This window comes from Bubalus bubalis, chromosome 2, assembly GCF_019923935.1.
Source record: "Bubalus bubalis isolate 160015118507 breed Murrah chromosome 2, NDDB_SH_1, whole genome shotgun sequence".
In the NCBI taxonomy this organism is placed as follows: Eukaryota; Metazoa; Chordata; class Mammalia; order Artiodactyla; family Bovidae; genus Bubalus; species Bubalus bubalis.
Genome location: NC_059158.1, coordinates 187,816,873 through 187,838,531, shown reverse-complemented (window position 1 = coordinate 187,838,531; position 21,659 = coordinate 187,816,873). Strand labels below are relative to the sequence as shown.

Here is a 21,659-nt window from a genome sequence, read left to right as displayed (position 1 = left end):
CAGCCATCCACCGTCAGAGCTAGAATGCACTATGTGAGGCGCCTGACGGCACATTCCTCACTCAATTTATATATGTGTGTGTGTAAAATAGCAAGAGACATTTTAGGACTGGGCAATGATGTATCAGAAAGCTTACTAAAATGGGAAGAGGATGCAGAAAAGGAACACAGTGTAAAAGTCAACAAAGCACATACAAAATCTATAGCCACAGTCACTTTCAGGAGAGCTACGGACAGAGGGCTGCCAGGGACGCTGCTGACACCAACCAGGGCTCCTGGCCTCAATCACCAGAAAGCGACTGGAGACCAGACGGGAAATTCAGGACAGGCTTTGCTGGGGCCCTGATGAAGCGGGTGGGCTGAGAACAGACAACAGGCCCCCTTCCTGCTCACTGCTTCTTATACGGGGTGCGGGCAGGGGGTGTCCGGGGTCTGGCCGGAGGGCTGGCCCAGGTGCCCTGCCCGCCCCTGTGGCGGTGCTGTGTGCAGGGGGCACGCTCAGTACCCTGCTGGTGCTCCCATACCCTATGTTGCTCCTGGCTCTTCAGAAGTGGTGGTGGGTTGGTCTTTTAATTTTTTATTTTTTGGTTTTTCTGCAGCTTTTGTCCAGTTTGCTCCAGCTGAGCATGCAGTTATTTTTAGTTAGTCCCATACAGTTTCTTTGTACTTCATTGCTGGAGGAGAGGTTTGTCCCGGTGCAAGTCCCACAGCAAAGCAAGCCAGGTCCCGGCCTGTCTCACTACTTCTTTGATAAGCAGAATCAATTAAAGCTCAAGAGTTCATCTCCCAAAGAAAAGATGAGAGGTAGCTTCTGAGCTTTGAAAGGACAGTTTCCCAGAATTCAGGTTGATATTTTTAAGTTAATAAATGACCAAATACTGCTCTCACCCGCCTCGGAAAAGCACCGTGTAGATTCTTTACAAAATCTCAAGGTAGTAAGACTTGGAAAACTTGAGAAACTGGCCTGAGCCTGGATTGCACAGAGAATAAACAGCAAAACCAGTGTGCATGGGGCACGAGCTGGTAAACAGCACTGCTGAGTGCCCTGGAAACCAACAGGGTCATTCATGGGGAAGGAGTGAGAAGCACTCAAGGACAATACCATTTGTGTTCCCCCATATAGGAACACAAATTTCCTATATGGGGGAACAATTTCATTCAGGACATAATGTTAATAAATCATACAAAATGAAGTTTTCTGTGGTCATAAAACATGAAATGCTGTCGTGGGAGGTGGAGGGGGCGGGGCAAGGGGTTATGTGGATATCTGACAGTAACAGAAACACTGGACAGTCTGAAAGTCTTACTGCACAAGGAATCCAAGAGCAACCAAAACCTACTCGTCAAGGTAGCACACATGATCCACGAGAGCGCGGGAGTCTAAGGACAGTCACCGCTTACTCTCAATGACACTCTGACCTTCTATCTAAAATAAGGGGGAAAAAACTAGAGGGTTTTTAGAAAGAACAGAAAAGGCTCATGGATTGGACCAAATGAGTAGAGCTGAAGGATGCGGCATTTCCAACATGGAAGAGATACACTAAGGACAGACTTGAATACACTTTGGTAAAATCAAGAAAAGATTCGCAGGGAAGTGCTAGTTGGGATTTCTTCACAAAAGAAATATTTAAGCAGTGAAATCAACGATCTGTATTTAAGACAGAGAATGGCGGCCTGACGTGCACCTGAAAGGCATGAAGCGGCTCTTGCTACACGTTGCCAGTTGCTAAGCATCCACTTCTCCCCATCTCCACAGATGGGTGTTCTCAGAACACATGTGCACATCATGTTGACTTTTAAAAAAGGTACCAAGTGTTCAGATGCAAAATAATGCTAAAAAAGCAGAACCCAATGCCTGTGAGGACACTTATGTATTTTATTCTAAAAAACTTCCACACCCAGCTATTTCCCTGTCAGCACTGGCATCTGGACCTGAGGCGGGGAGGTGCTGCGCGGTCTTCGCCGGAGCGGTTGCCCGGTGCTGGGCACCCTGGGTGCCTTTCTGTCGTGGTGACATTTCCACAGGCTCAGGGAAGGGCAGTAAACACTAGACACAGGACAGAAAGCTTCCTCAAAGGACGCAAGCAGCCTACGTGTGTCGCTTTTCAGGTGTCACACAGAAGAGAAACAGTGACAGTCTGGGCAGGTATTTCTGGGCAGTTCCAGCACTTTCCAGCTTCTAAGGATATTCTGGCCTTCCTAAAGACATCTGATATGACCATTACTTTTTCTTTTTCCTGCCCCTGACTCCAAAAGTAAACTAGCTGTTCTGTAAGATTACTCAGTGATTTTGTAAGATGTGATTTTTTTCTCTTGGGGAATGGTCCTAAAGAAACAAAATTATTTCCTGCAGAGCTTCTGACTCTGGATAGCTGGAAGGATCTTGATTTTATATGATCATAAGATCATTTTATAAGGTCATAGTATAAAGCAGAGATTCTGTCTTCAGCAATCTCCAGCCTGCCACCAAAAAATTTAAAAATGCAAATCATGTTGATATTTTAAAATTCTCTATGTATGAAAAGGTTTCTGCACTGACACACCCTCTACTCATCATGACTCTGATGGTAGATGTAACGGCCAGAAAGTTATTATTATGACGTAAACAGCATCTAATAAACACTACCTCAAGCCAAGAGACAAGGTTAGCACCAAGTGCTAAACCATGTTGCCAGTGTGTGCTCATGTTGGGATATGATGGAAAGAGCCCTGTGCACCAGTCCTCTCCCCGATCCGTAACTCCAGTCCAACCGCAAGAGAATCATCAGATAAACCCTAACTGAATGGCAGTCCTGTCTCAACACTGGCAAGATCTGCAAACAGGAAGTCTGGGGACGTGTCACAGCCAAGAGGAGTCTAGGGAGACACGAAGCATCCTGGAACAGAAAAAGGACATTAGCATAAAAAAATTAAGGAAATCTGAATAAAGTACAGATTTTAGTTAGTAAAATATCAGTATTGGTTCATTAGTTGTCAAAAATGTACTAGATGTTAACAGGAAAAACCGGGTGTGAGAACTCTGTTCTAATCTGAAACTTAGAAGTCCATTTAACAAGTAAAATTGAATGGGGTGGGAGGGATGATCAAGAGGGAGGGGGCATGTGTACACCTGTGACCCGTGCTGATGTATGGCAGAAACCAACACAATCCCGTAAACAAATACCCTCAACTAAAGTAAAGAAGCAGCATGCCCTGACGGTGTGCACTGGCGGTGCAGCCTGAAGGGCGGGCCCAAAGGGCGGCAGCCTGTGCTTCGATCACTGCTCCACCGACTGACTGTGTGATCTAAGGGAATTATTAGCCGAGTCGCTCAGCTTCCGCTTCCTCATCTGCAAGATGCGGATAACACTAGAGCCAACCTAGTTGGGTTGGTGTGAGACTTAGATAGTACCTGTGAAGAGTCTGCGGCAACACATACTCCACCTCCAAACCCTTCTCCATAATCACTTCCTTCGAAGGTCAGCAACTCTTGACTAGGGTGTGTGTGTGCATGTGAAGTCGCTTCAGTCATGTCCGACTCTTTGCGACCCTGTGAACTATATACAGCCTGCCAGGCTCCTCTGTCCATGAGATTCTCCAGGGAAGAAAACTGCAGGGGTAGCCATCCCTCCTCCACTTGACTAGACTCACAGGGAGCTGTTTCTAGAAAGCAGTAGCTCAGACAGCACGGAGTGGCCATTCTTAAAAACAGTTAGGGAGTCCAGTTTGGCACAGACCCACCTAACAGACTGTGATAACAAAGTGAGATCACAGTTTGCCCAGTAAGAAACCAAGAGATTTCACAGAGATCCAGGGTTTCCAAATTCAGCTAGGTTTGGAATCAACTGAAATGTTTTCTTTTTCAAAATGCAGATCTACCACTCTCTCCCCAATCCCTTGAGATTAGGTGACTGACTCTGTTATGAGGCTGAGAAATCTAGAATTTTAGTAAGCTTCCCAGGTGACCTGCTGTGTGGTTTTACAAACAGTGGTCTTTTTACACGTTTTCCTTTTTACACAGGGAAGGAAATTGAGGCCCAGAGAATGCAGACGAGATTAACGTCAAAGGCTGGCAGCTCCGGAGCAGCAAGTCCAAGATCAGAAGAGGCATCGAGTCCGTGTACACTAGATGGAGTAGACCAGGATGCCTTTTTCTAAAACAAAGGTCTGAACCACAGGCCATTATTCAGGATTTCATGTGTGGCTGAAAGGGAAGAAACTGGAGGGGCAGGGTGGGGAGAGTGTGATAGGAAATCATCTGTGCCCAGGCCTAGAGTTGACAGGCTGTGCTTTATGATATCATAGGGCTTCCCTGGTGGCTCAGATGGTAAAGAATCTGCTTGCAATATGGGAGACCCAGGTTCAATCCCTGCGTGGGGAAGATCCCCTGGAGGAGGGCATGGCAGCCCACTCCAGTCTTCTTGCCTGGAGAACCCCATGGACAGAGGAGACGGGCGAGTTTACAGTTCGTGGGATCGCAGAGTCGACACAACCAAGCAACTGATGCTTTCACTCTCTCTGACATCATATACTAAACAGATGCCAAAATCAGCCTCAGTATGAATAAGGGGTATTTTAGAAAGAGTGGTTTAGACATTAGTCTTTTGAAATACCTAAGTACTGCTCGTTTGCTTTGGGAAGTGAACACAGGCTGAGTCAAGCAAAACCGATTAAGAATGAAGGTGTTGCCTTAATACAATACCAGAAGGTGAAACATTCAACTTCCTAGAGCCACCTGGTAAAGACTACAATGAATATGATTGTACACTGAGACTCGCTGGCCAGGATTTCCAACGGCTCTGCTCTCTTCCACCCTTCATTATTTTATCTGAGTGATAAACCGGTCAGGAGAGAACTTCCACCCGTTCCCACATCTAGCCACCCACCACCAACTGTCATCATAGACTCCTTGCTCCACGGATAAAGGGTCAATGTTCCTGTCCACAGTCAACCCTTCCACCCGCAGAGCAGATTCTGTTTTGTCACTATTCAAAGACACTGTCCTAGCAATAATTTCTTCCTCTCTATCCAAATCAGTTCCTCTCTAGATTCCCATCAACATATAAACATGCTATAACTGCCATCTTAAAAAAAAAATCCTCTCAATTCTACACTAATTTCTACTCAGCATCCCACTTTCCTGCTCTCTTTTATAACAACAGTCTTAAAGAAACCAATGGGCTGTTCACATCGCCTTCAGCTCCTCTCTTCCCATTCTCTTAATACCACTCCGAGCAGGCTGTCATCCCTACCTCTCACTGAAGACTCTTGGCTACATTCAAAGCCAAGCCTCAGTCATCGCACGACTTGACCGCTTAGCTGCGCAGGACACGGTTGATGACTCCCTCCTCGCCTGGAGAGGAAGCACGTGCATGTAGGGTAGCTCCCACGACGCCACACTGCCCCGATTTTCTCGTCCTGACTCCTTCTCTTTCACACTCCACATCCAAACTGTGGACTCGATCCAATGCAGCCAACTTTTATCTTTCTGTTAATGCCCTCATCCAAATCACCATCATTTCTTGCCTAGATTATTGGTGCTGCTGCTGCTGCTAAGTCACTTCAGTCGTGTCCGACTCTGTGCGACCCCATAGACGGCAGCCCACCAGGCTCCCCTGTCCCCGGGATTCTCCAGGCAAGAACACTGGAGTGGGTTGCCATTTCCTTCTCCAATACATGAAAGTGAAAAGTGAAAGTGAAGTCAGTCTTGTCCGACTCTGCGCGACCCCCTGGACTGCAGCCCACCAGGCTCCTCCATCCATGGGGTTGTCCAGGCAAGAGTACTGGAGTGGGGTGCCACTGCCTCCTCCGAGATTATTGCTACCATTTCTTAACTGATCTCATGTCTATACCTGCCCTGTTACAGTCTTCTCAGCAACCTAAATGACCAGCCACTTCACTCAAAGACTGTGACCAAGCCCACAAAGCCCTTGTAGCAGCCAGAAGGCCTTGCATGTGTGGCGGCCTCTCCTGCATTAAGCTCTCTGAGCACAGCCTCCTTCGTGCACTCCATTCCAGCCACAGAGAATCCCTCATTATCCCTAGACTGTCCCAGGCACACCTCCGCCCCGGAACCCCCACACTGCTTGCTCTCTGGAATGGTCTTTCCTCAGAGGCCCCCGCGGTCCACTCCCTGTGACCATCCTTCTCCGTGAGTCTCCCCCGACCCCTAGCTGTGGTCTCCCCTATTCCTCATCCCCTTTACTATGCTATAGTTTTGTTTCAGGAGCATTAACCATCTTCTATTATATTATGTACTTGTCATTTTAAATTGTCTTCCCTTATTTGTGGCTCAGCTGGTAAAGAGTCTGCCTGCAATGCGGGAGACCTGGGTTCGATCCCTGGGTTGGGAAGATCCCCTGGAGAAGGGAAAGGCTACCCACTGCAGTATCCTGGCCTAGAGAATTCCATGCACAGTTCAGGGGGTCGCAAAGAGTCGGACAAGACTGAGTGACTTTCACTTTTCCTTTATTTGAATTTAATCTCCGTTACGAGTACGATTTTTGTCTGTTTTATTCACTCATGAACCTCCAGCATCTAAAGGAATACTGGGCACAGAGTAAGCAATCCATAAACATTTGCTGCATGAACAAAATGAAGAGACAGCAGAATTAAGTGAGCAAAAGGGCTGTGCCGTCACTCACGGGAAGTCAAGCCTCTGTTTCAAATGCCAGACTCCCCATAACAACGAATTATTTGAAACCACCACTTAAACGTTTAAAGAGATTAAAAATAAAAACTCTTCCAAATATTTCTTCTGTTTTAAAAAATGGCCCCACTATCTACCCAAGGGTACGTAAGTCAGCCTTGATTGCCCTTCTCACCCTCCCATATCTAATCCATCAAGAAGTCCCATCAATTTTAACACAGAAATTCAGCGCAGATTCACTCCCTTCTCTCTATCTCCACTGCTGCGACTCTGGTCCAAGCCATCACATGCTCTCACCAGTGCTATTCCGACAGCCTCCTATCTGTTCTCTCTGCTTCACCTTCTTGCCTTCCTTTAATCCATTTCTTAAATAGCAGCAGCAGTGTTCTTTAAAATGTATGTAGGATCACAATACCCTTGGCTCCCATCTACACCTCAACTCCGTCTATGCCACGCCACCCTTGCTCATTACGCTGCGTCCACAGGGCTGCTTTCTGCTCCTCCAACACGCCTGTTCTTCGCACATGCCACTTTCACCGCCTTCCACTCTGCACCTGTCATGTCTCAGCAGAAAAGGCTGTCTCCCTTTCTTATTTCACATCCCATTCCTCGCTTCCTTTATGACTGTTCACCGTTTCTTCCCCATTACAGCATAAGCTCCAGGAAGGCAGGACTCGCCCACCTGCACGTAAAAGGGAGGAGGCGGTGCCTCAGTGGAAGTGTCCGAGAAGCACCACAGGCCTCGCTCAACGGTAAGAGCCGTCAATGCAACACGCATCAGCACCCCTCCCTCCAGATGCTCCTCCTCCTATCATCTCCAGAGAAACGCAGGACAAGGTTTTGTTGACAAAACACATTATTTCCAACTGCTATGGACTGAGCTGTGTCCTCCCCAAACCCACATGCTGAGTCTGAATCTCAGGGGATGGCACATGAAGATGAGGGCTTTGGGAGATAATCCGATTTACAAAAAGAGGAAGAGATACCAGAATTCACTCTCTGCTACGTGGACACAGAGCAAGCTGCCTGGTTCTCTGAGAGCCAGGAAAAGAGCCTTCACCAGCACCCGGATCTCGGACTCCTAGCCTCCAGAACCGTGAGAAGTAAGTTTCTGGGGCTGAAGCCCCCCAGCCTGTGCTACAACACCGAGCAAAACGAGCTGCTCCAGTCTCGTGTGCGATATCACCAACCACACAGGTAAAAAGATACCTGATGCAGGGTGTTCTGCACCAAGACTCGGCTCCCAACCCGAGCTGCTCCACTGTTTGTCTGATGCTCTTTTCCAAAGCCCTACACTTGAGGGCGGAACACGGTGAAACTGCCACTCCAGACGCTCTTCATCTGCAGATACTCAGGTGCTGGGAGACCTCGCGCCTGGGACCAAGGGGCAGCAGGCGGCACCCTCCCCTCGGGCACCAGCCGACTTACCCACCGCCAAGCGCTCAAATGGGTGAGCCAGGCACAGCACGACACACCGACACCTGTGCTTTATTCACAGATAATCACTGATGTTTGGCTGGGACTCATGACAGCAGAGAGGAACGCTTCCTCAGGCAGCCTTCCCGTGGGATTTCCGCCTAAACGAGACTCCCACCTGTTTCTGTGTGAGCGCGCTCAGTCGTGCCTGACTCTCTGTGACCCCGTGGACGGTAGCCCGCCAGGATCCTCTGTCCACGGGGTTCTCCAGACAAGAATATTGGAGTGGGTTGCGATTTCTTCCTCCAGGGGATCTTCCCAATCCAGGGATGGAACCCACATCTCTTGCATCTCCCGCACTGGCAGGCTGACTCTCTACCACGGTGCCACCTGCGAAGCCCACAATCTCAAAGGACTCTTAATTAAACTACTGTTTGTTTTTTTTTAATTTAAACTAGACATTTCAAAAAGCTCAGTCTCTACTCCCCCCACCAAAAAAGTAGCCTCTAATTGTAGATTAGAGTGATGCAGAAACTAGATTCTCTGCGATATTCTGTTAGAAAATTACTTTTAAACTTTTAGGAGCCAATATGTTTTATAAAAGGGAACAGTCCAACACTGAATTTTTTTAAAAATTCAGATCAGTTATAAAATCTGCATTACAAAGACAGTTATTTCTCTGATACTTCTACCTAGGGGATTCAAAGCATAGTCTTTAAACTTAGTAGTTAACAACAACAAAAATGCCATGTCTATTTATAAAGAAAAATAAGGAAAAATAAGCAAAGTAGATGCCAATAGGTTATGAAGGTCCACAACTCCACACGTGCAAGAAAGAGCAACACCCATGCCAAATTGTAGAAGGCTTGAAAGTGTTCATTGCTTAAGTCGTATTCGACTCTTTGCGACCCCATGGACTGTAGCCTGCCAGGCTCCTCTGTCCATGGGGTTCTCCAGGCAAGAATACTAGATTGGGTAGCCAGTCCCTTCTCCAGGGAATCTTCCTGACCCAGGGAGTGAACCCAGGTCTCCTGCGCTGCAGGCAGATTCTTTACCTTCTGAGCCACCAGGGAAGCCCCAAAGGCATAAGCTTGGTTACGAAACAGAGAAAGGCAGTATTGGTATTTTGTTACTGGGACATCAAAGCTACTTTGAAATGGGGCCTGGACAATAAGTACAATGGCAATAAGATGCTTAAGCTAAAAAGACCCTCTGCATTTTAGAATCCATGATTCTAAGTATTAATCAATGTTGTGTTAAGTGCAACAGGGGTTACAAAGTGCTAGAAAAAGAAATGCTCCGAAGTACAAAGTTCTGAAGGCTCTAAAATCATCCTAATATTCAAAACATCTTAAAGATTAACACTCTCTCATCTTCCAATAACTGTGAAGACCCCCACGTGCTCAAGCCCAGCCCAGCTCTGCGCGCCTGCTGCCACTCTCTGTGCTCCCGTCCTGCGTCGTCTGTCGCAGAGGAAGCAGCAGCGGCTACAGCGCTGGGACAGCAACACGCAGCTTCTTTTCATAAAAAGATTTTAAGCGCCTGGCCGAGACATTCAGAGCAGTCCTCACAGAAATACAGGGAAACATAAAGCAGCTTTCTCAACTCGTTTAAAAACAGGATCTTCTGATCGGCCTGCACACTTCTCCCAGGGAGATATGGTAACTTGGTCAGAGTTACATGCAGAATTGGTGATTTTTGCCCGGAAATGAAACTCACGTCGCCTCGCTCTTAGTCCAGTGCCCTTTCTAATACTCCATCTTGCCTTCCGTTTAGTAATCAAAGCAAACAAGACCTAAATAAGTACGATGTATTGCAACCCTGCAAGGCCAAAAGAAGAGTGTTTGGGAAGAGCTTGCCAACAAGCCAAGCAGGGTGCTTTACACTCAGCGGACTCTTTGTCTGTCACCTGGGCCCTCCAAGCTTGTAACTGCGTTTTCAAGCCACCCCGCTTTGTGAGTGCAGAAACAATCGTGTGTGTGCGCGTTTTTCTTCTCCAAGAAAGGTGAGGTCAAAAGAGAAAATGACCCAGAAGCTTCCTGCACGGATTCTGGTGCAGTGGGACGATGCGGGTCTGTGCCGACTGTGGAATCTTCCCACACTCCTGAGCAGTTAGGAGGAACCAGCAGAGGCATGTTTCATACACTCCCCAAATGCCTGACTGGCAACAACAAGCGGCATTCAGAGATCTTAGCCCTGGGACAATAGCTTCTGTCAGTCAGCTACAGTTCTCATGACCGTGCTGCTGCTGTTACTTCAACTTCATACCAAAGAGCATATCGCACCTGTACAAGGACTTGAGAAAGCCACACAAATGAGTTCACACAGCAGTACACCAATTCTGGCAGGGTACCAATACTGATGATAAAGTATAATTTAGAAAAAATACAAAGACCTTACACAAGCGTATTACTCTTTAGCGTTTACAAGCAGATTTGACAAAGGACCTGGGGCCCCAGTAATCTGTTCTTGAGACCAACACCAAAAGGATCATGAGTTTCCGTGCAAAGCGAGTTACCTGGTGAGGGGCAAAGAGGAGCATTTTTTCTCTCACCTGAAGCCAAAGGTCGGATCCACTCTTTGCTATTTAGGTCAAGTCTCCAGAGGTCATTGAAGGCAGCATTGCAACTGCTCTGGGTACAGCCTCCAAACACATACATAGACTGATTAGCATCATAATAGCACGCACCTAGAAAGAAAACAAGTAATGAACAACTGGTGTCTAATTTTGAAGGTACTCTAACACCTTAACTATAGTCTGTATCTTTCAAAGACCAATTATTTCGTGCATATCATAACTGTTAGCAGGTGCCAACCTTTCTATAACCAGCCTCGTGCCTTCAGGTTCAATACTACGTTAACCTTTAAGGACCAGAGAGAAGCCACGGAAATGTTATTTCCGAGCACACTAAGCAGGCTGCCAATGCTTTACGAAGACAGCACAATTCTAGCACGAGCACACGAGAATGTAGATTCAGAGCGCGCAATGAGTGAAATGCTAGCACGGCTCCATAATCTGAATCTGTACCATTACCCTCATGGGCCAGTGGCAGACTCACTGCTCACAGAGGCTCTCAGTCCTCTCACTTCTCTCCACTCTTCTCACTGCTTTTGCTTTCAAATGAGATGTGAAGAAACAAAACAATAAACACGACTTTATATGAAAGAGAATGACAGAAAAAATTTTAATCAATGCCACAAAGTAACCACACACACACGGAACCAACGCAGCTTGGGGACCTCAGAGGTAGTATGGTCCCCAAACCACCAAGAGAAGAAACGTGAAAGTCATTAAGCTCCTAGGTGTATCCAAAACCCACCAAAGCTGACTGCTGCTGCTAAGTCACTTTAGTCGTGTCCGACTCTGTGCGACCCCATAGACGGCAGCCCACCAGGCTCCCCTGTCCCTGGGATTCTCCAGGCAAGAACACTGGAGTGGGTTGCAATTTCCTTCTCCAATGCATGAAAGTGAAAAGTGAAAGTAAAGTAGTTCAGTCATGTCTGACTCTTCACGACCCCCTGGACTGCAGCCTACCAGGCTCCTCCGTCCATGGGATTCTCCAGGCAAGAGTACTGGAGTGGGGTGCCATTGCCTTTTCCCATTAAGCTCCTAGGTGTATCCAAAAGCCACCAAAGCTGACTAGTTGGTGCTGAATAGAAAACCAACGCAGTAAGTAACACGTAAAAAGCACCAAGGTCGGCCTTGCCTCGTGGCACAGCGGACAGGAATCCACCTGCCGATGCAGGGGACACGGGTTCAACCCCTGGTCTGGGAAGATCCCACACGCCTCGGGCAACTACAGCCCCGGCACCATGACTGCTGGGGCCTTCAGAATCCGGGGCCTGAGAGCCCAGCTGCCAAGGAGCCCTGCTCCACAAGAGAAGCCCACGCACAGCAACAGAGGCCCAGCACAACCAAAATAAACACACACTTTAGATAAGTAAACAAAAAGCACCGAGGTCGCTAAGAAACGCCTTTTTAGCCAGGTGATTATATATACCTCACCAGCGGACACTATTCTGAAGGCAAGAGTCAGTGGCTGTGAGAGGGGCTGTTCCCCCAACACCCGGAAGACCAGAGCCAGGGCCTGGACAAGACACGTGGCAGCTCAGCTCCATCACCTGCTTCTCCCCAGAGAGCGCATGCGGCCTCTATCCTGTGGGAGAGATGGCTGTGCTCCTCACAGCTCTGCATTCACCATCTTGGGTTTTAGGGAAAAGAGCGGAGCAAAACTACTCATTCATTCCATGCACATCCATGGGAAAGCCACACCTCCCAAAGGGAAACTAGGTAAAACAGCAAGCGTCATGTGAAAGGAAGCGGAAAGGGAAGAGAGTCAGAGGCTCGGCCACTAGGGCGGTGTGGCCTTGGTGATCATCCACCCAACGGTAGGTCCAGCTCAATTTAGTCCTCTGTTTTAAAGATCCCTTCTGAACTCTGGCACCATTACTCAAGCTCAGAAAAAGGGAACTGCTGCTGCTATAATTACCTCTTGTGATACACAAACGCTCTGGGAATAACCCTCCTTTTTTATTTTTTCTAAACTCAGCCCACTTGATAGGCCTTTAAGGACTCTCCACACTAGGAAAGCCACATCTGAAAACTGGATGAGTTAAGAGGTAATAAAGGCAATGTGTTCAGTCACCTACACCCCGCAGTCTCAGCCAGTGGGAGGAGTGAATCCGAAACATCTGACCTCTAACACTGCATAGTAACAGGGCTACAGACTTTTCAGATTAACAAAGACATTAAAGAAACTAGAGATATTAGGAAATGAAATGCCGTTTAATCGTCAACAGGCTCACATCTGCAGGACACTTAATTACTCTCAGAACTAAAACATGCTACGATGGAATACGAAGGGTAACATGATTTCACACTTTCCACTACTTTCTTTCTTTCTTTTTTATTTTCTGATGGTGCCATGCAGCTTGAGGGATCTCAGTTCCTTGACTAGGGATTAAACCCAGGCCCCTGCAGTAAAAGCATACAGTGCTAACCTACAGGGCCGCCAGGGAATTTCCCCATTGACTTTCTTTGCCTTGAAAATAACTTGCAATCCATAACTAAATCAGTGTTTACATTAACATCCCAATAAGAAAGGCTATTAAGGAGTGTAATCCTCAGAATTCTCTGGCAGTTCAGTGGTTACGACTTCATGCTTTCACTGCCCACAAACTGTGCAGTGTGGCCCCCCAAAAGGAAAATTCTGTGTAATTCCATTGCTCATGTTTCAGAGTTGTTAAGCACTGCAAATAACAATGGATCAAGTTAGATGACATTCAACAAACAAAAAGGATAATTACTGAAGCCACACTTCAGTCTCCACTAAAGCCATTAAGCTTCAAGTATCTTGGTCTTTTTATACCTTTTATGAACTAGCTACTCCAAATCAGGGCAATTTTAAATGGACCTGACTGGTGCTCAGCATAAGAGAACATTCTACTCCTCTGGATAATCCGGAACCCCAGAACAGAAATTAGCCATGTCCCTTGTCTTCTGAAACTCTAACTGAGGTCCATTATAACATGTTTGATAAGACAAATCCATGATTTCATAACTAAAACAGTCAGGAGCTCATTTATGTCCTACTATTCGTCAAAGACCAACTCTTGGCAGCTGCTTCCTTCATGTAGTAAAAGAACACAGTGCCTTTATTTTTCAAAGAGGTAGCAAACATTCTTCTGCTGTATTTGGATTGAAAACCTAGCCAGCAGCTGGCCCCATGAGATCTTCACCATGTGCATTTTAATCCTATACTAAAATAAGGCAAATGGCATTTTCCTGCTCTCTTTGAGCAAACAAAGGCCTCTGGAAGAGGAAGGCACAGCCCAAACTCTATGCAAAGCTAATGGGACTGAAATGACAAGTTTCACACACTGTATTTTCAACATCCAGCAGGCATTATCAACAAAGCCTGGAGAGGAAGAGAGTCAATTTAGGTAGCTATGTTTAGAACTCAGATATAATGAGAATGAGAGAACAGCCATCAATAATACCCTCAAAGTATTTTAAGCATCCTACTGAACTGTGTTCGTCTATTTTTATTTAAGATGCCTACATGCTGGCCTGAATGGGGGTTGGGGACCCAACAAATCCAATGGGCCTTTTAGAAAAAACTAAGAGTTTAAGCAAATACCAGTGCTCAAGTAGATATTTCCTTTTACCAAAGTTCTCCACCCAAACAGAACATTTTCCTTTCAAAACACAGACCACTGGAATGTGCTATACAGAAGTTACTGTTCATTGTACGATATAATTACTCTGCTAAAAAAATAGTAACATTGAGAATGTGATTATTCCAACTGCTAAATCTCTTCAAATTTTCTGAAACGTGCTTGACCGCTCCATGAACAACTACTAAAAGTCACACGCCTCAAGTTCAAGTCTAGTAATTCCTATTTGAAGACAAATCAAATATTCACAATTACACACACAGTAAGCAAAGAGTTTTCAGTGCTCTGAATACTTTTCTACTACACTATAATTCTCTGAAGTTTAAGGTCTTCCAGTTGTTTCATATTTTCCATGGCGCCTGGTAGTCACTAAATGTTCACTGAACTCCAATTTTTGCACTTTCAGAGGTTAAATTCTCTTGTTTCCTCTCTTATCTCCAGGGAAAGGTCCTGAGGCATTTATCCCATGCTTAGGTTGTCACGTGTCTAGCATCTACAAGCCAGGACATACTTGATAAGGCCTGTAATTACATAACTATGGAATAAGACAGGTTGGTTATCCAGTCTGGGCCTGCTGGCTATTGCAGGAGCAAGATTAGCATGTGTATGGAATGACCTGACCATACATGCAGCCTGAACACCAAAAGGTTTTTCAAAACATAATGCTGGGTACTCAACAGACCCCTATGTCAATCTGAAAGGGACATTCTACCTTAGTCAAGAGTTGCATGTCTGGCCATACAAACACTCATCAAATAACTAGGGGAACTGGCTTCATTTACTTCCCCTGCATTTTCTGTCTTGACTTTTACATAAGAAAGAAGCTCTATCGCTCATATCTTTGTTACACAATTCCATAGAATTAATAGATGTCAACTATGAACCAGGCTTCAGCAATACGTGAACCGTGAACTTCCTGATGTTCAAGCTGGTTTTAGAAAAGGCAGAGGAACCAGAGATCAAATTGCCAACATCCGCTGGATCATGGAAAAAGCAAGAGAGTTCCAGAAAAACATCTATTTCTGCTTTATTGACTATGTCAAAGCCTTTGACTGTGTGGATCGCAATAAACTGTGGAAAATTCTGAAAGAGATGGGAATACCAGACCACCTGACCTGCCTCTTGAGAAACCTGTATGCAGGTAAGGAAGCAACAGTTAGAAGTGGACATGGAACAACAGACTGGTTCCAAATAGGAAAAGGAGTCCGTCAAGGCTGTATATTGTCACCCTGCTTATTTAACTTCTATGCAGAGTACATCATGAGAAACACTGGACTGGAAGAAACACAAGCTGGAATCAAGGTTGCCGGGAGAAATATCAATAACCTCAGCTATGCAGATGACACCACCCTTATGGCAGAAAGTGAAGAGGAACTAAAAAGCCTCTTGATGAAAGTGAAAATGCAGAGTGAAAAAGTTGGCTTAAAGCTCAACATTCAGAAAACGAAGATCATGGCATCCGGTCCCATCACTTCATGGGAAATAGATGGGGAAACAGTGGAAACAGTGTCGACTTTATTTTTTTGGGGCTCCAAAATCACTGCAGATGGTAACTGCAGCCATGAAATTAAAAGACGCTTACTCCTTGGAAGGAAAGTTATGACCAACCTAGATAGCATATTCAAAAGCAGAGACATTACTTTGCCAACAAAGGTCCGTCTAGTCAAGGCTATGGGTTTTCCTGTGGTCATGTATGGATGTGAGAGTTGGACTGTGAAGAAGGCTGAGCGTCAAAGAATTGATGCTTTTGAACTGTGGTGTTGGAAAAGACTCTTGAGAGTCCCTTGGACTGCAAGGAGATCCAACCAGTCCATTCTGAAGGAGATCAGCCCTGGGATTTCTTAGGAAGGAATGATGCTAAAGCTGAAACTCCAGTCCTTTGGCCACCTCATGCGAAGAGCTGACTCATTGGAAAAGACTCTGATGCTGGGAGGGATTGGGGGCAGGAGGAGAAGGGGACGACAGAGGATAAGATGACTGGATGGCATCACTGACTTGATGGACGTGAGTCTGCGTGAACTCCGGGAGTTGGTGATGGACAGGGAGGCCTGGCGTGCTGCGATTCATGGGGTCGCAAAGAGTCGGACACGACTGAGTGACTGAACTGAACTAGGAACCGGGTGTTGTGAAAGGTGCACATGTGTCTGAGACGCGGGACCAGAGTGTTCTCAAGTAGACAGGAACCTTGTGGAGGAGACACCATCATTATCTTATCATTTTGCAGATTAAAACATATTTCTACAAGTGTTTCCTCAATTAAATTTCCTAGTAACCTGTGGCACAAACAGAGTTTGTTATACACATTTTGTGGAAGTGTGGATTAGAGAAGCCAAGGAACTTGCTTCCCAAGTCTAAATTTCTTCTTTGGCATGTGGTCTCTCTTACACAGATAATTATTGTAAAAGGCAGATGGTAATAACATTAAGAGGAAGATATGAAGGGTGTATTAAGGCAGTATAAGCAGAGAAAGAGAAGAGCTTAACCTCCACACTGGGGAATTTGAGAATAGTGTGAAAGAAGGTGGCTTTTGGCTTTGTCTCCTAGATGGGTTTGAGACGTCAGGGCATTTTCTGTCAATTAAGAAAGGGGGAACATATCTAGGGGCTAAAAAGGAATGGGAGGGAAGGGAAATGAAATCAGAGCATCTAAGCAAAGCCACGAAGTAGGGATATCAGACAAACACAGAATCTTGTGTGGGTAGAGCCTGGCTGTGTAAGGATGCAGCAGTGAGTCAGGCTGAAAAGGTAAGCTGGGGCCTTGAAGGCCACCGGAGGGGAAACTTCCACATGCAACGCAGAAAGGCTGAGGCTTTTTGGCAGAGGAGTTATACGGCTGGTTTTACGTCTTAGATTTGCAGTGCTTCCCGGCACGGGGCGCCTGTCACTTTGAACAGGTCAGTTCTTTGAGTGCAGGGTCATCCCATCCACTACAGGACACCCAGCAGCCCTGGTCCTTGCCTGCTAACTACCTGCGGCACTTTCCAGTCAAGACAATAAGCAATGACCCTGCATATTTCCAAATGTGCTAGGAGATGGCACGGTCCCCAGTTTTAGAGATGGCTGCCAACAGTGTCTAGACCAGGTTCAGATGAAGAGAAAAGGTAAGAAGACTGTTTAGAAAAGATTTAGGGGGACTTCCCTCTTGATCCTCGGAGAAGGCAATGGCACCCCACTCCAGTACTCTTGCCTGGAAAATTCCATGGATGGAGGAGCCTGGTGGGCTGCAGTCCATGGGGTCGCTGAGGGTCGGACACGACTGAGCGACTTCACTTCCACTTTTTACTTTCATGAACTGGAGAAGGAAATGGCAACCCACTCCAGTGTTCTTGCCTGGAGAATCCCAGGGATGGGGGAGCCTGGTGGGCTGCCGTCTATGGGGTCGCACAGAGTCGGACACGACTGAAGTGACTTAGCAGCAGCAGCAGCCCTCTCAGTCCTGTGATTAAGACTCCACACTTCTCCAGGAGATACAGGTGTGATCTCTGGCTGGGGAAGTAAGATGCTACAATGTGGGAGGGAGGGAGGTGGGGGAAGAAAGGAGGAAGAAAAGACTTAGGAAAGATGGGATGATTAAGTCCTAAGTGTGAGGAATGGGGGTAAAAGGAAAGATCTGAGACAGAACAGAGTCAGCAGGGTTTGACTTTTGCTGTTGAGGGAGGGAGAGGAACTGAGCGTGAAACCAAGATTTCAAGTTTGTATAACGCAGAGAATGACAATGCCATTCACTAAATTATGGAGAGAAGAAAATTTGGGGGGAACTATGCAATTTGGTGATGGACAGGGAAGCCTGGCGTGCTGCACTCCATGGATTCGCAAAAAGTAGGACACAACTGAGCGACTGAACTGAACTGAATTCTAGGTTCTGCTCAAAATCCTTCAAGAACTAAGAACTTTCAGGTGTACAAGCTGGGTTTAGAAAAAGCAGATGATCCAGAGATCAAATTGCCTACATTCACTGGATCATGGAGAAAGCAAGGGTATTCCAGAAAAACAACTACTTCTGCTTCATTGACTACACAAGCCTTTGACTATGTGGATCACAACAAACTTTGGAAAACTCCTAAACACATGGGCGTATACACATTTTACAGATGAGGAAAGTGTCGATCAGAGGAGCCAAGGAACCAGCTTCCCCAAGTCAAAAGTTTTTCTTTAGCATGTAGCCTCTCCTACACAGATAATTATGGTAAAAGGCAGATGGTAATAAACATTAAGAGACAGACTACCTTATATGTCTCTTGAGAAACCTTTATGCGAGTCAAGAAGCAACAGTTAGAAATCAGACGTGGAACAAATGACTGGTTCACAGTTGGGAAAGGAGTTCAACAAGGCTGTATATTGTCAACCTGCTTATTTAACTTACATGCAGAGTACATCATGTGAAATGCTGGGCTGGATGAATCACAAGCTGGAATCAAGAGTGCCAGGAGAAATATCAACAACCTCAGATATACAGATGATACCACTCAATGGCAGAAAGTAAAGAGAAACTAGAGTTTCTTGATGATGGTGAAAGTGGAGAGTAAAAAAGCTGGCTTGAAACTCAACATTCAGAAAACTAAGATCATGGCATCTGGTTCCATCACTTTATGGCAAACAGAAGGGGAAAAAGTAGAGGCAGTGACAGACTTTATTTTTCTGGGCTCCAAAATCACTGCAGATGGTGACTGCAGCCATGAAATTAAAAGATGCTTGCTCCTTGAAAGAAAAGCTATGACAAACCTAGACAGTGTATTAAAAGGCAGAGACATCACTTTCCCAACAAAGGCCTGTCTAGTCAAAGCTACAGTTTTTCCAGTAGTTATGTATGGATGTGAGAGTTGGACTATAAAGAAAGCTGAGCATCGAAGAATCATGCTTTTGAACTGTGGTGTTGGAGAAGACTCTTGAGAGTCCCTGGACTGCAAGGAGATCCAACCAGTCCATCCTAAGGAAAATAGTCCTGCATATTCATTGGAAGGACTGATGCTGAAGCTGAATACTTTGGCCACCTGATGCAAAGAACTGACTCACTGGAAAAGACCCTGATGCTGGGAAAGAGTGAAGGCGGGAGGAGAAGGGCGCGACAGAGGACGAGACGGCTGGATGGCATCACCGACTCGATGGACATGAGTTTGACCAAGTTCTGGGAGATGGTGAAGGACAGGGTGGCCTGGTGTGCTGCATTCCGTGGGGTGGCAAAGAGTTGGATACAACTGAGCAATTAAACAACAATAAAGGGCTCCAACACTATTTGTTTCAAAACACCGTCCTCAGGCTTCCGTGGTCGTCCAATATTTAATGAGCCACCTGGCAGGGCAAGGGACACCAGTTCAACCCCTGGTTCGGGAAGATCCCACGTGCCTCGGAGCTACTAAGCCCGTGCACCACAACCACTCAGCCTGGATTCTGGACCGCTCGAGCCCCACCTGCTGAGCCGTGGCACTCAGAGCCGCTCCCCGCCTGCTGAGCCACGGAGCTCAGAGCCGCTCTGTGCAACGGAGAAGCCACCGCCAGTGAGAAGCCTGTGCACCAACCACCAGAGCGAGCCTTCGTGCAGCAACAAAGGCCCACCACAGCCAAGAACGAATAAATCCTGTCTCTGCTCCTCATTCCAAGCATCTGTAGATAACTGAAGTTTCAACAATAAATACTGAACCTAATATGGATCCTCCCGTAATTTCATTAAATATTTTCAGCAAGGATTCGTCTAAATTTTACCACAAAGTATACGTCTATGAACTCCTGAAAACATCTGAGACTCTTTCAAAACTGTTTTGATAAGCATAACAAGCAGCAGCAGTTGAAGCAGCAGTCCCTGGCCTTCCACTGTGCTGACGGCTGCACGCATGGTGCTGGGGGACCTGCCACAGCCTCACGGCTCGGGACACGGGAACGACGCCACCACCACACAGTCACAGGCGAAGACTAACGAAAGCCAGTTCTGACCTCACAGATGCCCCGAAGAGTCTCACAGACGCCTCCCTCCCTCAAAGTCCAAGAATCACACTTTTGAGATCTACTGCTTCAGGGGGTTTACAACAGCATGAGTGAAAACAGCTCCCTGAGAAGTGAAAACAGCCAACAGTTCGACTCATTCTTTTGATCTATTTAGATTCAGTTCAAAGACAACGATGAGCCCTCGTTTTTCACTGAACACCTCTGGATATGAGAGTACGGCGTATGGTCTGGGGTAGTCAACCTCCAAGAGACCGCCAAGGATCCTCACTGCCTGGTATTACACCCTCGGTCAACCCCTGTGTGACCTACAGGATAGAGCGGAAAGGACGGTATTCAGTTCAGAGATCAGGCTGTAGAAAACAGCATGGCTGCCAGCTTAGCGTCTCCACTTCTCTCTCGGATCACTCGTTTCGTGGGAAGCCCGCTGCCAAGTCGTGAGCAGCTCTGTGGAGAAGTCTACGCAGTAAGGAGCTGAGTCTGCCCTCAACAGTCACTGAGCCTGGAGACAGCCTCCCCAGGCGCCGGTCGAGCGCTCAGGGGACGGGAGCCCTGGCTGACACACTGGCTGTAACCTCATGAGAGACCCTGACTCAGAACCTGCCAGCTAAGCTACTCCCGAATTCTTGACCCTGAGGAACTCTGTGAGGTGACAAATCTTGTTTTAAGTTGGTAACTTTGCGAGTAATTTCTATGTAACACAGATAGCCAATAATTCTCCTTCCCCTCAAATTTCAACATCCGGCTTAAAAAAAGAGACACAAACATGAAAGCTAACAGGGACAATGTGAGCTAGGCGCCAGATCAGTGTCCAGACGTAAGTGCAGATCAGGAAAAGTTTTCTGTGGCCCAGAGAGTTGAGAAAAGCTTTCCCCAAAGAGCTAGAACTTGAACTGAGCTTTCAAGAACAAGCAGGCTTCAGCTAAGTGGACGAGAATACTCCAGGGAGGAAGAAATGAGCACAGCCAAGTGACAACTTAAAATGAGGTGAGCTCTGGGGAAAAGTCAGGAGATGAAGTAGTAAATGTAGAAATAAGTCAGCTTAAAGAGGGTTTTAACTATGACTAAGTTTAGCTTTATCACTGGACAGACACTCAAGGTTTCTGAACAGGCAAGTAGTATGACTAAAGCAGTAATTTCGAGAACGTTCTACAAGGCTTCCCTCTCTTCTCAACTAACTTTTGTAAAACCACTGATATATATATACCTTTACTGGCCTGCAGTGCAACACAGCTCAGTCTCACTTTCATGGATGGATACGAATCACCAATGGGCTTCCCCTGGTGGCTCAGGGTAAAGAAGTCACCTCTGGAATGAAATGATACTGGGAAGTCCCTGGCGGTCCAGTGGTGAGGATTCAGTGCTCTCATTGCTGGGGCCTGGGTTTCATCACTGGTCAGGGAACTAAGATCCCACAGGTGTGGGGCATGAGTCAAAGGAAAAAATACATAAAGCGACATCTATAAAAATCAGCTAAAATGGACAGTTAATTCTAGAATAAGT

The 21,659-nt window shown here is 46.4% G+C and overlaps 1 protein-coding gene across 4 annotated transcripts in view; it reads right to left on the bottom strand.

Annotated features, from left to right (window-relative positions):
* The window catches only part of FBXO42 (F-box protein 42), a 105,569-nt gene that overhangs the window by 26,347 nt on the left and 57,563 nt on the right, over positions 1–21,659 (bottom strand). For 3 of the 4 annotated variants that reach the window (XM_006066588.4, XM_006066587.4, XM_044938235.2), the window contains exon 4: positions 10,598–10,732. The exons of the other annotated variant lie outside the window; for it this stretch is intronic. In XM_006066588.4, the coding sequence (XP_006066650.2) occupies positions 10,598–10,732 (135 nt within the window). The remainder of the gene's footprint in view (positions 1–10,597; positions 10,733–21,659) is intronic. 4 annotated transcript variants of the gene reach the window in all.